The following is a 16800-nucleotide window of genomic DNA, read 5'->3' on the forward strand; positions in this document are numbered from 1 at the left end:
GTGTCGTGAAAGTGCCTACGCTGTGCGGACGTGTAACTTCGATGCTGATGGGGCCATGGTAACTGCGATACTATGAATTTCACGACACTAATTATTCCACGAAATTACTTTCGCATATATCGAAACTACTTTCGCGAAACTGATTTGAACATGCATGACACTAATTTCGTAATGTAAAACCCGCCACAGAATAAATAGTAGTACTAGGTATACAGAAGGTTCACTCTCTAACCGCGTCTATTACGTCAGATAAAAACGCTAGGTCGCGCAAGCGCGAGCAGGCATCCGTTCCGTAGCGGTGCGCGGCAACTACTATGGCTGGACATCAAAATTGGTGTGGGCCCCATGTACTTGTAGCGACTCGACGAAATCGCGGAGTGAGCCACGCCTGATCCCGCTTAAAATAGTTCCATTGTCAATATTGTCATATAAAACATTCACTGCCAACGTTTTCGTAGCGTTACGCTCGTAGCCGATTCCCGGCACTTAATGTGTTTAAGATGTCAATGATTTTGCCAGTTTGTGAAATTTTTAGTTATCCTCAATTTAAGCCGTATAAAAAACCATGCAATGTGGGCTACAAAAATATCAGATTATTACCTAGAGGGAACTGAGTTTTATACTCGTAGCGGTGTCCTGAAAAAAAAGAATCAGTTTAAGGTGTGTGTCAGTCTAAGAAAATTCTTAGAGATGCAAGTTGCATCATGAAACGGATAGTTGTTTGGCCGGATACCGGATGTTCGGCCTGGTCATCGGCCGAATATTCAGTTGGCGGAACTATACCTACTGTCCGCGCGCCAATTCCGTGCATTCGGAGGTCGAGGAAGTGGGGGGTGTGCGCCGCGCCCGTACGTACAAAATAACACTACTCTGTCATGACGCCCAACATTCCTAACATTCCTGAGCCGTGCACGGAATTCGCGCGCGGACATTACATTTCGGTTTTTCAGGTGTGCATTAATGTAGAAACTTTTTATTTTACAAAACCTAAAACACAAATTTATGGCACAGAATAGGCAGTACAAAAGCTAACGTATCCCTTTAAGGGATTTCTTCCAGTTAACCTTTACCAGTTAACAGCTGATATTATTGATATCAATGCAACCAATCCTAACTAAACTTGTGACGACAACGCTCGTGTGTCATACAGTTAGCCAGTTACATGCGTGCATATCTAGCTATAATAGATAGCTATCAGCATTAAGCTATAAAAAATCAAAATAAATAAATATACAGTCAACAGCCGATCTAACTAAACGGACAACATTTAACATCTATAGTTTCTATTAAACATAATATATCCACAACACCTTTTGCCGTGTAACTGGTACGATTGTGTATTAAGCAATCGTACAGTCGTTTGTAGATCTTTATGAGCTCTTCGTCCGTGAAGATATCACTGCTGCCGACCGATTGTCCTGTGAAGATGGTAACGATGAATGAAAAATATTTATTTACTTGACCCATTCAGTTTAAATACGTCTAGGATAAAAATACTGTGTTCTTTGTTATCAGTATATACGTTTGGTTATCTCATTATGTTTTGTTTATATGTATTTGTTTTATCGGCGACGCCAATCGGTAGTGAACGATAAGCTAATAATGTCCGAGTATAATGTGCAATAAATACCTATTAGTACAATTATAGAGTAAGCATATACCTACTGTCCGCGCGCGAATGCTGTGCACGGCTGAGGAATGTTAGGAATGTTGGGCGTCATGACCGAGTGGTGTCATTTTGTACGTACGGGGGCGGCGCACACCCTCCCACTTCCTCGACCTCCGAATGCACGGAATTGGCGCGAGGACAGTAATGGAGATGATCTGCTAATTGAGAATTGAAAAACGAAATTTCGTTATCTGCCTCTACCGCTCTTGCAAATTCAAACCATAGAGGCAAATAGACGAACGAACGAACGAAGTGGTTCGCGGTATTATAAGCTCTGTGGTACTCGTATTATACGAGTACTTCCTTACAATGCCAACTGCTACATTTGATAACAGTTCCTACGTTGCTAGCGAGACAGGGGAACTTTTTATCTGAACGACCTCACGCCTGAGGTCACATTGCAAATAGGTCCAAGCGGACATTGTTGTGTATGTCTAATGTGTACATTGTGTATCCAGCGGTGGCATTTTTATCGCCTGTCACTTTCGCACTTACATACTTGTTAGAACGTGACAGGCATGGTGACAGGCGATAAAAATGCGACCGTGCTTAGCCCGCTAAGCGCAGTTTCTGAATGGATTATGCGTAGGATAAGATAGTTGCGAGCACTTGCAGTATAGTATAAAGTAAAAATAACAGAACTGGTACTTGAACCTTGATAACTGATAATCTACAGAGTGATTTTCTTATGTCTGAACATACTCTGACGGGTGAATATGTAATACTGAGCAACTTTAACTATGGGGCAACCCCGAAAACGCAAAAAAAATGCTATCCCATACATATTTTCTATGTAACAATTTTTTTTTGTGATCTCGGTGTTGGGTCCATAGTAAAAGTTGTTTAGTATGAATGAAGTACATATTCACCCCTGAGAATATGGACTGACATAAAAGAATCAAATACAAATAAGTCCATTTTAACAGGGGTCAATATAATCTAGGAAACCATTTACTTTTGATCCCCGACTGACTGTTCCAAATTAAAGTATAATTAGCTCTTGGCAGGAATGCGTCCAATTGAGTACCATGGCGTGCATAAACCTTGTATCTTGTAAAATATACACCCAGTATAGTTTTTATGGATGTCAATCTGCCTAACTACACGGCCGTTGTATCGTCCCGCCATCTGCAACTATCGTCCGCATCTGTTACCATCCAATCCATATGGCGGCCGGCAATAGGATATGCGAGATCCTTGAACTTATCATATTCAATTTAACGTTCCGTTATGACTAGTTTTGAATGATTCACGGTTAGTTTCACTAGACTTATTTATCTTAGGCTATCTTCAGTCACCCGTGAACATGATGCATGTAACTGCGTCGAAATATACCGTTCAATATAAATCTAGTTCCGTTATGACGTAAATTTTTAGATCGAACAGTATTCTTACCAGCGGCCGTAGCACGGTCGCATTTTTATCGCTTGTCACCATGTCTGTCACGTTCTAACAATTGTAAGTGCGAAAGTGACGGGCATAGCGACAGGCGATAAAAATGGAACCATGCTGCGCCCGCTAGTGTTTGACACTGACTTATTCGCCAGTGGCTGGGTAAACTAAATAACTCACAATGCATATGCCTCGTATTGAGATATGTGCAACAAGCGAGATGCACTGGCGTTTGAGTTGACGCAGTCGCTAGCGTAAGGCCTCGTAAAACTCATGGTCAGGGTACTGATCGTTGTATTGTCCCGCCATCTGCAACTATCATCGCATCTGTTATAGATCGAATCCTATCAACTGAGCTAATAATGTACTAACAATGGCATTGTATTATTACAATACTATTATCTGCTTTTGTTCTCGTAGCCGCCAACTAGTTACTTACAAAATAAGTTAGAAGTGCATTGCATGTATATTTAATTTTTAACCTTATTCCTTGTTGAATGGGGTTAAAATGGTCTAAAACATGTTGTAACAAATGGTTTTCTACAGAGTGCATTCGTTTTGGGTGTCGACGGTTGTAAAATGCAAACAAAGTTATGTTAGCCATTATTTAGTTAGTGTATTTTGTAGCCTATTGTTAAAAACTCACTACGACTACTCATAGTGTTGTGTTCCTGCCGGTGAGTCAGGTTGCCAGAGCTCAACAAGGGAGAGGAGTGTTAGGGTCGGCAACGCGCGTGTAATATCTCCGGTGTTGCAGGCGTCCATAGGCTACGGTAACTGCTTACCATCAGGCGGGCCGTATGCTTGATTGCCACCGACGTGGTATAAAAAAAAATAGAGTCGTTAATCTATACTAATATTTCAAGGCGGTTATAATCTGCTTTTACTACGAGGTAGTTATCCTAATTTGTGGTTTACCATAGATACCAAAATATATATTACAGTTTCGTGTGTGGACTCTCAAATAGTACGTAAAAGATATCGGCAGATGCCGTATCTTACGGTATCTGCCGATATATTATTGCTCCGTCTGTGATGGGCTTAAGTCTTAAATCTGTCAAATACCGCAATGTAAGGAAAATCGTGAGTTCTCGCACGGCCTAAATGGGGCTTAATAGAAAACCTTCATAAGCTTGTTTTGACATGTGACATACCCAAGCCCGATAGTGATCAAAAACATCATAGTTATCTAGCGTCGCGTGCGCATATAACCGTTTAAACCGAGCTTATTGACATCAATTAATGTTGGGCCGCAAACGAGTGTACTCATTGAAACCAATATCATACTGCAGGCGAAGATTTGTGTGTCAATTGATCACGAACGTAAAAACATAGTGATATGACTTTGTGTGTTGTAAGTGGCATGTACCTATTTTTAAACCGTAAAAAGGAGGAAATTCTTAATTCGTCGGGATCTTTATTAATGTTCCCAGATTTCTTGAAGACGTCTGGAGTATCTGGACTGACATCGATATTTTGTTAAAAATGGTATTACTTCACAGGTGTCCCTATTGCCATCACATCGAGATCTGGATGATGGTATCCAGGTGAAACCGAGAGGAATTTGCTGCTCTAGAAGGAACACCCAAATTTCATGAAGTGGACTTGTATGTAGACCGTCAACGAATTTGATTTCGTACCTTGTCACAGTGTCAATCAATACAAAAGCCGCTAGGGTTCTCATATGTGGTATTTTCCATAAAAAGGGACCTTATTGTCGATGGCGCTAACGCCATTATTAACGATGCTCCGATATAAATACAATGCGCGCGACGCTGTGCGGCGTAAACGCCATCGACAATAAGGTCCCTTTTCATAGAAAATGCCCCATATTATTGTCCATGTGTCAAGGTACTAAATTGCGCAAAAAAGTATTTATTTATTTGAAGTATTTTCTATAAAAAGGGACCTAATTGTCGATGGCGCTTACGCCATTATAAACGATGCTCCGATATAAATACAATGCCGCGCGACGCTGTGCGCCGTAAGCGCCATCGACAATAAGGTCCCATGCCCCATGTAATCTTTATGTCATAGAATAGGTAACTTAAAACGAACAATATAGCGATAAATAATATATACGGTAATATACTTACATAAATATACTATAATTAAATAGACGTAAACTTGTACACATAAATTTAATTCCTTGGCAATAGTCTGTTCGGAAAGAGAAGTTGTGGAATGTATTGGGCTCCATACATTTCACGACTCTATAGTATATATACATATGTGACTTTTCAACTAAAAGGTACCACATTGTCGGTTGTCGATAAGGCTGATTTCAAATTGAAGCTTTATGCAAATAGGGCCTTATTGACATCCGACAATAAGTACCCTTTAGGTTGAAAACGGCACATATAGTCATGCCACATAGAAAAGACAAACAAATGTGGAAGCATAATACAAAAACATAGTTCATCAATATTCCAAACTTTATTTGTCAGTTGTCAAGTACAGTTAGGTCTCAAAAAGGATCTAGTTATAATAATAAGTGTCAGCTTACGCAATCTAAGCTTTATTAAGGTTGCTTAATGTTTAATGCAAATTCGTGGTTTAATGGCTATCGTTGAAGTCTGAAAGACCTATTGTCTTGAGCCAGTCGCGATTATTATGTCTGATTTGACTGAAGAAGAATTTATGTGATATTTGTTTACGGAACCCTAAACACAATCTTTACTTAATTAATTCAATGCTTCGCGCAGGTAGTGGGAATGTTGCGAATTGTTTAATCCAAATTTAGTTTTGGCTTAATTTTGGCAGGTCATATCTTACAATGACATCGCAGTATTAGAAAACACAAGTCGTCATAATTTATATGGCGAAAGTTTAAATTTTTGTATCAGATGCATTTTTATCCCGGGACTCATCCCTTTAAAAAGTCTACATAAGTGAACTAGATTTTTTAAATTAATTCTATCAAGTTTTCTAGGTTTCCGTATTTCTTTATGCATCTCTGCCCTATGATTGACTGGGTGGCTAGAGTATGAAAAACATGAAGTCTGCCATTTGTATTTTGTGACATTCAGTTCTATTACAAACATATTACTGCAGGCGAAGAGGAATAATAACTCCCCACTTCACTTCGCCGTCTACTTTGACTTTGTATAGACGACATGACAAAGTAAAGACCGTGACCGATATCTTGTGTAATGATATTGTATTGTAAACATAAATATACCGACAAAACAAAGTCAATAACCAACAAACAACATACTAGCGACACATTGCCAACACTTCTGCCGTAACTGCAAGTTTGTACTACATATAAAGCCCGGTTCACATTTGTCTATCGTGTCGTGTTGCACGCATATCACGCATTTAATATGATTGCGTGCACATTTGTCTGACGCAGCGTGCATCAGACAAATGTGAACGCAACCATATTAAATGTACGAAACCGATATACGTCACGAGTCACGACACGTCAATGTGAGTTTTGTGAGTGTGTAGGTACCTAATCTAATTTACTGTGTGTGTTGTTTTTGCTTGTTTGCTTCCCAAAGATTTTACTAAATAAACAAATATACATCATACATTGTAATATGCACAATTATGGCTATAATTGTTGCCACTTGCCACGGAAACGATGAAGAAGTCAGAACATCATAAAGTGAAATGGTCATTATTTCAGCCTTATGTCGCCGAATGCTGAGCATAGGTCTCTCTCTAGGTCCAAGACTTGGACTCCAAGTAGGTACCTACGCCACTTGTCCCGGTCCTGAGATAATCTCATCCAGAACTGACCTGCAAATCTTCCGATTATTGTCCAGTTTGTCCACCCATGTCATGTAGTAATGGAGCATTCCATGTAATAGGTAGTTGTCGACCGTTGTCCCGTACAAACTTACAAACCCAACATTTTCTAATAGTCAAGTTTTGATTTTAATATTTTTGACTCAAAACTATGCCCAGAAAAAAAGGCTTTAAACGCCGAAAAAAGTTTTAAGACACGAAATAATGCGTTAGTACGGGACAGTCCGTGGAATAGTTAAATGATCAGTAATCGATCGTCATTCGATCGAAAATTCAGCACATTTGTGGCGTCTTGATACAGATAACCCAGTGATTATTTTTCTCGTTGCATGGACATTTGGACAAGCGTAATGCGTACGATTTCATTAGCTACGGGCACGAAAAAAACCGGCCAAGTGCGAGTCGGACTCGCGTTCCAAGGGTTCCGTACATTACACAATTTAAACAACGTATTTTTTATGTGAAATGTCTTTAAAAAACCCGTAGAGGTCTGATCAAAAACTAAGTAATTAAGTCCGACTCACGCTTGACTGCACATTTCTAATAATTCACAAACATTTTCCGGTGATCTATAGGTAAAGATCTATTTTGTGTTTTTTTTTTTCAAAATGTTTGACCCAGTAGTTTCAGAGATAAAGGCGGGGAATGGTCATTTTTTGCCTATTTTCTTTATTAACTTCGAAACTATTTATCTTAAAATTATAAAAAAAAATTATTTGAGATTCTCACAATAGGCTCTTTCATTTGATATGTAACACGATATAGTTTGACAAACTTTATTTTTTAATTTTCTCATTAACCCCCCAAAAGTGGCCCCCGTGTTTAAAATTAATTTGTTTACGTTACATGTCCATCTTTGGGTCACAAACTTACATATGTGTACCAAATTTCAACTTAATTGGTCCAGTAGTTTCGGAGAAAATAGGCTGCGACAGACGGACAGACAGACGCACGAGTGATCCTATAAGGGTACCGTTTTTTTCCTTTTGAGGTACGGAACCCTAAAAAAGCAGATTTTGCTCATGCGCGTGAAGATCTGAACTGTCAAAGCGACCATCATTCGACACAAGCAAGCAAAAGTTTTATGTTTGTTTAGTAGGTAACATCATCAATTTTGCTCGGACCGTTAGGCACGCAGTTTGACCAGTCATCAAACACCGCAGATTAGATTCAGAGTCCACGGGCCTGACATTGAGAACCCATGATTATAGATTAGTCATGCTTTTTATCATGCGTTTTGATTAATCTTCCATCCCTCTCGTATTATGTTAAGTGTTAACAAACGAGTTCTATTGCGTTAGAAATTGTCAAATAGAGGTTAAACTAGTTCTGATGATGGGATCCATGAGGAATCAAAGAAACTCAAAACTTATAGGCGTACATATAGTGGTTATCGTATTTTAATCAGCAAATCAAGCAATTTTCGGTAGCTTGTTATAGAATTTTATACAATTTCCCAACAACGACTTTCTTATTTCTATATAATTCTTTCTGGGCTAGATAGTCAGTTTAATCTTGTTATTCGCACAAGAGTTCAAAGCCCTGCCTAAAAATAGACTAATAAATATGTAAGTACAATCGGGGACATTGCCGGTGAACCACTAAAGAAAATATTTATCTCAATCCTTACGAGCGAGCTAAACTCAGCCTCCCATAGAAATAACCAATTACGTTGCATTTAGGATTCTTTATCTTAATAATGGAAAGGGTGATAAAAAAACAGGTAATGAGACAAACAATAGGTAATAAGGACAGTTTATTAGTTCGCCTCCCCATAAAGATGACCAATTAGGATGCATTTTGGATTCCTTATCTTGGTTCGCAAATGCCGGCCGTCACAAGACAATGGACTGCAATAAACTTTACCTGAGCTAACCTTTTTTTCAGCACCCCCATTTTTATGTGCCATGCAATGCCAATGGTAATCACTTTTATGATATCGCCTGACCGTCTGCAAGTCGTTTAAACGATTTTCCTCCTTAATCGCCAATGTCCTCGATTGTACATGGGTTAAATCACACGTCTGGAATAACAAGGAAAACAGAATGTTCCAAAATAAGTCATATTGACGTCATGTAGCGACAATCTTATACTGGAAGTGTACGTGCGCCATCAGATATATCGGAGCGGCTAAGGCGCTCACAAATATCTGTACACGCGTCTATTGTCAGGGCGTTAGAGTGCGTGTTCAGATATTGTGAACACCTTGGCCGCTCCGATATATCTGATGGCGACTGTACCGACACCTATCCCTCTCGCGTCCCTATGACAGTTCGTTTTTAGGGTTCCGTACCCAAAGGGTAAAAACGGGACCCTATTACTAAGACTCCGCTGTCCGTCTGTCTGTCACCAGGCTGTATCTCATGAATCGTCAGTTGAAATTTTAACAGATGATGTATTTCTGTTGCCGCTTTAACAACAAATACTAAATGAATATGAATTGATGATGATGACTATCAATATGAATAAAAACAGAATAAAATAAATATTTAAGTGGGGGCTCCCCACAGACCAGGGCTCCCATACAACAAACGTGATTTTTTTCCGTTTTTTTTTTGCGTATAACGGAACGGAACCCTTCGTGCGCGAGTCCGACTCGCACTTGTTATATATATAGAATAGCTGTCACGTAAAATGTTTATAGTATTTTTTTAGAAGTTTAGCACATTTATTTAAAATAAAAATTAAATAATACCTATTTGATCGATTATTTTTTAAATTAACTGTCGAAGCGTGCGCGCTGGCGGATCTGCTGCCATCTTGTGGCCAAAATCGGAAACATAAACACAACTGAAATTGTTGTTGAAAGTATGAAAAAACAAAACTGTATTTCGAGGTAGCTACAGTTGAAGGCTCGGCACGTTTAGTCATCCAATTACTCCCATAACAAAAGCCTCGTATATCATGTGATGCAATCTCACCAATTACGAACATGCTTCTATTGCGAAACTACAGATACTCTATGAAGTTTGGAAGTATAATATACTCGGCTTGGTTTTGCACAAAAGAAAAAAGAAAAACGCTGTAAACCCATAGAAATCTGTGAAGCTTTTCATATTAGTTAAAGACAACATTTCCATCATTACCACTTAGATAGTTGGCAGTCCTCAGCTTCTTACCTCGCACAGCTTAACTGTGGAATGAATTGTCGCCTGCGGTATTTCCAGACCGATACGACCTTCAAACCTTCAAAAAAAGAGCGCACTCCCATCTTAAAGGTCGGCAACGAACTTGCAACCCCTTTGGTGCCCATGGGCGATGCTCACCATTGTTTGGCTGGATAGTTGCTACCTACTCGTAGATAATACAAAAAATAAGTTTTAACGAATTACGACGACGTTAACTGATGGTTTATTTAGTGACTTAGATTAGACTTTTAAAATCCGCGAATTAGACTTAGTACGTACTTAATATTACTATGAGTCTATGACTTTGACAATGCACATACATAAACCAATAGCTCGTTAACTGCTTTTGAACATTTCATTTAGTGATAATGAGGAAAATATACATTAAATCGTCGGCCTTGAACAGATGAGCAGATTTGAATAGCCACATTTGCTACTACGGGGTCTCATGACTCAAACTGATTGTGTAATACGTACAGTACTTTCCTGGTTGGATTTTGTTTACTAAATAGGCAATTACGTATGGAAACTGAGAGGAAAGATAGATAAGGTCAATTACGGAAGCTATCTATTTCAAACGTACACAGACTGGAGAATATAAATCATGCGAAGAAAGAACACAGAAATCCATGTGCCCCTTTGTGTTAGTGTTATTCCAGAGGGCTACAGGATAAAGAACGCGTGATTATTGTGGGGGATGTTCTAGAAAATCAATTTGTCTTTCAAAATTTGTACGGGAGTTCGACAAGGTTGAAGAGATAGCAAATCTTTCGCCTAGACCAACGGCAATGAAATCTAAAATGTCGAATGTTTTTGAAGAAATACCCCACAGAAAATGTGACAAAAAAACTACAGAAACAATGAAAATAAAAACTAATTGAGTATCAAAATTTAAAACTAGAACAATGATAAGAAACACAATACAACACCTGACTCTTATTAACAAATAGAGAAGTCACATGCATGCCTACATACATTGATAAAACACGTATCTACGCATTACTCCGCATCAAATTAGCATAAGAGCCTTGGGCAATCGTCGTAGATATGTTGTTTTGAAACTGAGCGAGTGTATATTTACTTATACGAGGCGGTACAGATTTAGCGATGGAATTAATCAAGACATCGGCGCATGGGTGCCAAGCCGTGGTTTTGACGCGGTCACTTCCTGAAGAGATTTCATAACCGAACATGATGACCGATGAAATTAATTTGTATTAAAAGCACGGCAACTGAACTAACCTATTCAGGGCAAACATGAGGTGGTTGAGTATAGGTATAGTCGCTTCTATACCTCGTTTTCTAGATCTCACCGGTTACTACAAAACATACAAATGCTATGCCCTTCCACATGCTCTCGAATTGCTCATGCTCGAAATTTTGATAAAACCGATCGCCTAACCAGGTCATCATCTCGGCGGCTTTGGATGCCACTAGGTTTTTAGGGTTCCGTACCCAAAGGGTAAAAACGGGACCCTATTACTAAGACTCCGCTGTCCGTCTGTCCGTCTTTCTGTCACCGGGCTGTATCTTATGAACCGTGATAGCTAGACAGTTGATATTTTTACAGATGATGTATTTCTGTTGCCGCTATAACAACAAATACTAAAAACAGAATAATATAAATATTTAAATGGGGCTCCTATACAACAAACGTGATTTTTTTTGCTGTTTTTTTCAGTAATGGTACGGAACCCTTCGTGCGCGAGTCCGACGCACTTCGCCGGTTTTTTATGATACAGGAGGCAAACGCAAACGTGCAGACTAATTGCCTGATGGTAAGCAATTGCCGTTGATCATGACCATGGACACCTGCAACACCCTCCGGTGTTGCAAGGGTTGCAAGATGCCTTGCCGGCCTTTTCTTAAAGGTTTGAAGGTCGTATCGGTCCGGGTATCCGTGGGCGAAGTTCATTCCACAGTTTGGCTGTGAGGCAAGAAGTTAGCGAGTTATAGCTAGTGTAGCTGCATAATTAACGACAGTTTTTGTCAAGACTACGCTCAAGCTTTTATCAAGGGCCCAGCCATATATCGTTAGTAGCTTAGCGTTTGTCAAATTTACGTCTCCATAAGTAAGGCACATCTGTAGCGATGGCTCTTGGCGCGCTAGCTGGATGGAAGTCTCTTATTTCAGAAGGCTTCCGTTTAGAAATGTTATTAAATGTAACGAATCGACGCGCGACGTGTGATAGCGACACTGCAATGCACGTGTTAACCTCGGCTGTAACAGTATAGAATTGCTATCGTGTTCCTAAAATAAGACGATAGCGGGTCCGGTCGTCTGCCATTGATTGCGATCACTGACTCATTGCAACGTCTGCAATGGTTAAACGTAACGCGTAAAGGATGTACGGAATTCCCCATCTAATCTACAGCGTAGCTCAATGGGTGACAATCGGGAGATTGCGGGTAACTTCTGCATGCCATGAGATTAGCTCAGGTTTGATGAGACCTGAAAAAGCATAGTATAATGCTCGGCAATGGGCAATAAAAAGCTGAAATGATAATGATGAACGATGATTGATGATGATGATGAATCTATAAACACGAGTTACACACATCTAGACTATTTATCGTTTGTTACCTTACTTTGTGACTGGCGATTAAATCGTGTTTTGCCTTCGCATTCGCATTTGTTAGTTATACTGGGAATTTTCCGCAAAACGACAACCATTAAGCCTTTTTTGCGTAAATCTGAGTTCTTTGTATTTTTTTATATCCGACTCGACTTAAAATGACCAGTTTATGTACGTTTTCCGATTTCTCGAATACTGCTGGGATGGATTTGAAAAATCTTTTGTTTATTACTGGAACGGAACAGAATTTACAGAATAGTCGTTCCATTGTAATAGGGAATATTACGCGAAACTCTGCGTAGAGGGCGAAACACGATGATCGAATGTTGGGTTTCTGCCTCTCTATCATTCTTGCATATTCGATCGATAGAGATAACGAATTTCGATTTTCGCGTTTCGCGGTAGGCCATCTGTAAACAAACCGCCTTGATGCATCAACGTCATAGTGAAAACTTTAAGGCACAGTATACATTATGTGTAAGTTACTCTATGGTTTTCGATAGGTGCTAGTGCTGCACTCTGGCGGCAGAATTTTGCAGTAATACTCCCTATTAGACCCTATTAGATATGATTATTTTTATAGTAAATCATTCATATGGTCTCAAACCGTAATTGTAATTATTATGAGAAGACGTCTGACTATCCATACCTACATAATTTTGTAAGCATTTCAAACTGATTCATATTTTATTTTATTTTGCGGTGTTGTTGGACGTTATTGTACATATTTCATTTTAATATTCTAGAACACTAAATTCCCAGCCATTATTTTCTTTGTATAGGTATCCAAAGAACAGGTTAACAACATAAGCAAACACCGCGGACTGTGCGATAATCTAAATTGTAAAGAGATGACGCCATATAGAGATTTCTAATATACACGAATTTAAATAAATTGAAATTTGTGAATGCTAGAAATCTAGAAGATAATGGTACAAACGTTATAAGTCTGTCTTACGAATATTCTTTAAATTTCTGTGGCTACGCCAGATAGTAAGTGTAAGTGTTCTCCCTGTGGGCGTTGGGTTGGCAACTCAAGGGTGTCACTCTATCTGTTGTACCTAAATGACAGATCAGTTGAACAAGTTGGTGGAATCAAACCATTGACGTAACATATCTCAGGACGGGCCTTAACGGCACTAAGAATGGTGCTAGAGTGCAGCGGTGTGCCTCACGAATCGCCAATCGTGCAGTCGTGTAGTTGCGAGTGCGACCAATCGCGCGCGTGATGCGAACTCATCAACCAATTGCGTTGTAGCGGTGGCTTACCGCTGTACTGGCCCCATTCTCATTGCCCGTAAAGCCCGTCCCGAGATATATAATAAAAATAAATAAAGACTCCACAATAAACCACATCTCAGTCATCAAACAAATTGTTGAAAAATGTCATGAATACAGAAGACAATATTACGTGGCATTTGTAGATTACAATAAGGTGTTTGATTCACTTAAGCATAACAAGATATGGGAAGCACTCAAGGAACAAGGAGTCCCGGAAAAATACATTAGGATTATAAAAGAAATCTACTCAAAAAGTACAGCAAAGATTAAATTAGAGAGAATACGTGAAGAATTTAATATAGGTAAAGGAGTCAGACAGGGTGATCCTTTGTCAACAAAGATATTTATAGCAGTCCTCGAAAGTGTGTTTAGACGGATGAACTGGGGGAGCTATGGGCTCAATATTAATGGAAGAAAACTTAACCATCTACGTTTTGCAGACAATCTGATTTTGTTAACAGATAATCCCACAGAACTCCAGTACATGCTGGAAGAACTAGACACACAAAGCAAGCTGGTCGGCCTGTCCATGAACATGTCAAAAACTAAATTAATGACAAATAACTCCAAATACCAAATCAAAATAAACGGAAATACAATAGAATATGTATCTGAGTATGTATACTTTGGTCAAATAATATAACCATCAGATGAGTCTAACAAGGACATTGAAAAACGAATATCAAATGCATGGAAGAAATTTTGGTCATTAAAAGAGGTTATGAAAACAAAAGAAATACCAACAAGCCAGAAATTTAAAGTTTTTAATGTGTGCATTATACCTGTACTCACCTATGGATGCCAAACTTGGGCACTTATGAGAAAACAAGAAAAAGGTTTGCTCATGTCAAAACAACATGGAAAGAAGCGTGTTAAACATTAAACTCAAGGATAGAGTAAAATTGTCCATAATTAGAGCCAGATTAAAGTGTGGGAGAGTGGTCAAAAAGGTCAAGCAACAGAAGTGGCGGTGGACCGGCCACATCATCAGAGAAGGGCTAGAAAAGTGGACAAAAGACCTTATAGAGTGGTACCCAAGGGGACACAAAAGGAAGAGAGGAAAGCCTACTTGTAGATGGTCAGAGGACTTTAACAGGATGAGCGGAGTGGACTGGCCCAGGAAAGCAAGAGACTGCGGTACCTGGAAGGACTTGGAAGAGGCCTATGTCGGAGGACAAGCTGAAGTTGTCGATGGAAACTAGAAAATAGTAATATACATATAATGGTATAGAGAAAAATAAGGTATATTTTTAAGTAGATAGACTATCAGTGTTACAAAACTTCAGTAATAAAGGCTATTTTTATTTTTATTTATTTTATACCTATGTTATATTTATGTAACTTGGCGTTATTAATAAACTATTTGTATTTGTGGCCGGTTATTAAACAGTTGCCAGTTATTGACGATTTTCCGTTCTGTATACTTTTGCAACCAACGGCTGTCATGTCAAATTAATTATTAACCTTTTGTATGCTCCTGTCAAAAAAAAATGATATTTAAATAGCAATCTAGACAACTTCATGTTTAAGTTGAATATATATTGAGCAGATCTGCTCCTAAGCATACCAAAGGTTAACTGTAATATAAGAAAGGTTAAAAGGTAAGTTAAAGACAAACATGTTATCAAACTTGTTTATCATGCACCCAAATAAGTCGATACTTCAGCAATCACTTTGTTTTTGAAACAAAATAATAATAAATAATAAGTGAAAAAGCTGATGGCAAAGAAGAAAATAATGACTTTTTCAAAGTTTCCTATATGTATACTTATTACAGGGTATGTATTTGCCTTGCAGGGTATGCCAACGTCAAAATTTACTAGAAATGTCTGTCTGACCGCTTAAGGCAAACAGATGTTTAAAGGCCAAACAACTTAGCAACCTTCACCTAGTCTATTCAGAATGACTCACGCTGCCCTAGAACATTTACGTGATAAAATCAGTGTTAATAAGAAGGAAATACCGTGACCCGATTGAAGGACACCAACAGGTGTCACGAGCGTGCAGCCAATCAGTTTGGTGCCAACAAGATTAAACTTACTCTGTTCATTCGATGCGGCGATCGCAGACTCGCTCACGAACGACCCACTCCGCACTGTTGTCCCCCACTGCGGCCTTCTGGCACCCTCCCTTGACTCTGTCCTCTCCACATCTTCCGCTTTGCAGAGATGCAATGCTAACACGCACCAATAAAACACAATTCCTATACGCATCGTGATCCTTCAATAACACTTAATGCACTGACCGCAAATGATAATATGAGAGCACTTCCGTTACACCGCACTCTATACGCATTCTAAAATTAATTATTAATTTAAAGATCCACACTTGTAAGGCCACACATTTGACAATCGTAAAAACCTACGGATTTTATCACAGCCAGACAGCAGACACGAAAAAAACTGGAGGTCAAAAAATTTGACATTTGATTTTTTTACATAGGCTACACTGGCAAGATTATGTTAAGTGTGGCAACACATTATTTAAGGGTTACATACACTATATGATTTTATGAATTATAGTTGGTCAAACCAAATTGTCAGTAAATAAGAACAAAAAAACTATACTCATTCTATTCTTTTGGGTGCTAGTGCTAATGTAAGACAAAGATAGTATGATTCTCGCTGAGTTTGAAATGAGACAGTCCTTTGACAAACTATACTCAAATGATTTCATTAATTACTTATATGGCTACATATAGCAATTATCAATCTGATGGCAAATAAATCGTAATTTTCCCATGATTTTCCCATCATATTATTATTAATTTTTAAAAACTGAGTGGGTCGTCCAGTCGTGCGGTACCTGTACGGTCGTGCAAAACCTTGTTATATAGCATAGACCATACACTATTTTTTCCTAAGCATATACTGTCTCTGTCTGTTCGATACTAATTTACTTCTTTTCTCTTATTTACTACTGCATGAGCAATGAAGTTCAATTTTATTTTATTAGCAATAAAGTTTAGTGTTGTTTGAACAGGTTTCTTGTATTTAAT

The 16800-nt window shown here is 38.8% G+C and overlaps 1 protein-coding gene across 3 annotated transcripts in view; it reads right to left on the reverse strand.

Annotated features, from left to right (window-relative positions):
* LOC134747254 (stromal interaction molecule homolog) overlaps positions 1–16219 on the reverse strand; it is a 58695-nt gene extending 42476 nt beyond the window's left edge. Inside the window, exon 1 of one of the 3 annotated variants that reach the window (XM_063681862.1) lies at positions 15844–16219. In XM_063681862.1, the coding sequence (XP_063537932.1) occupies positions 15844–16015 (172 nt within the window). In that variant the 5' untranslated portion in view covers positions 16016–16219. The remainder of the gene's footprint in view (positions 1–15843) is intronic. The other 2 variants (XM_063681863.1, XM_063681864.1) reach the window with 2 other exon arrangements.
* Between the last annotated feature and the right edge of the window lie 581 nt (positions 16220–16800).

The sequence above is a fragment of the Cydia strobilella genome, chromosome 14 (genome assembly GCF_947568885.1).
Source record: "Cydia strobilella chromosome 14, ilCydStro3.1, whole genome shotgun sequence".
In the NCBI taxonomy this organism is placed as follows: Eukaryota; Metazoa; Arthropoda; class Insecta; order Lepidoptera; family Tortricidae; genus Cydia; species Cydia strobilella.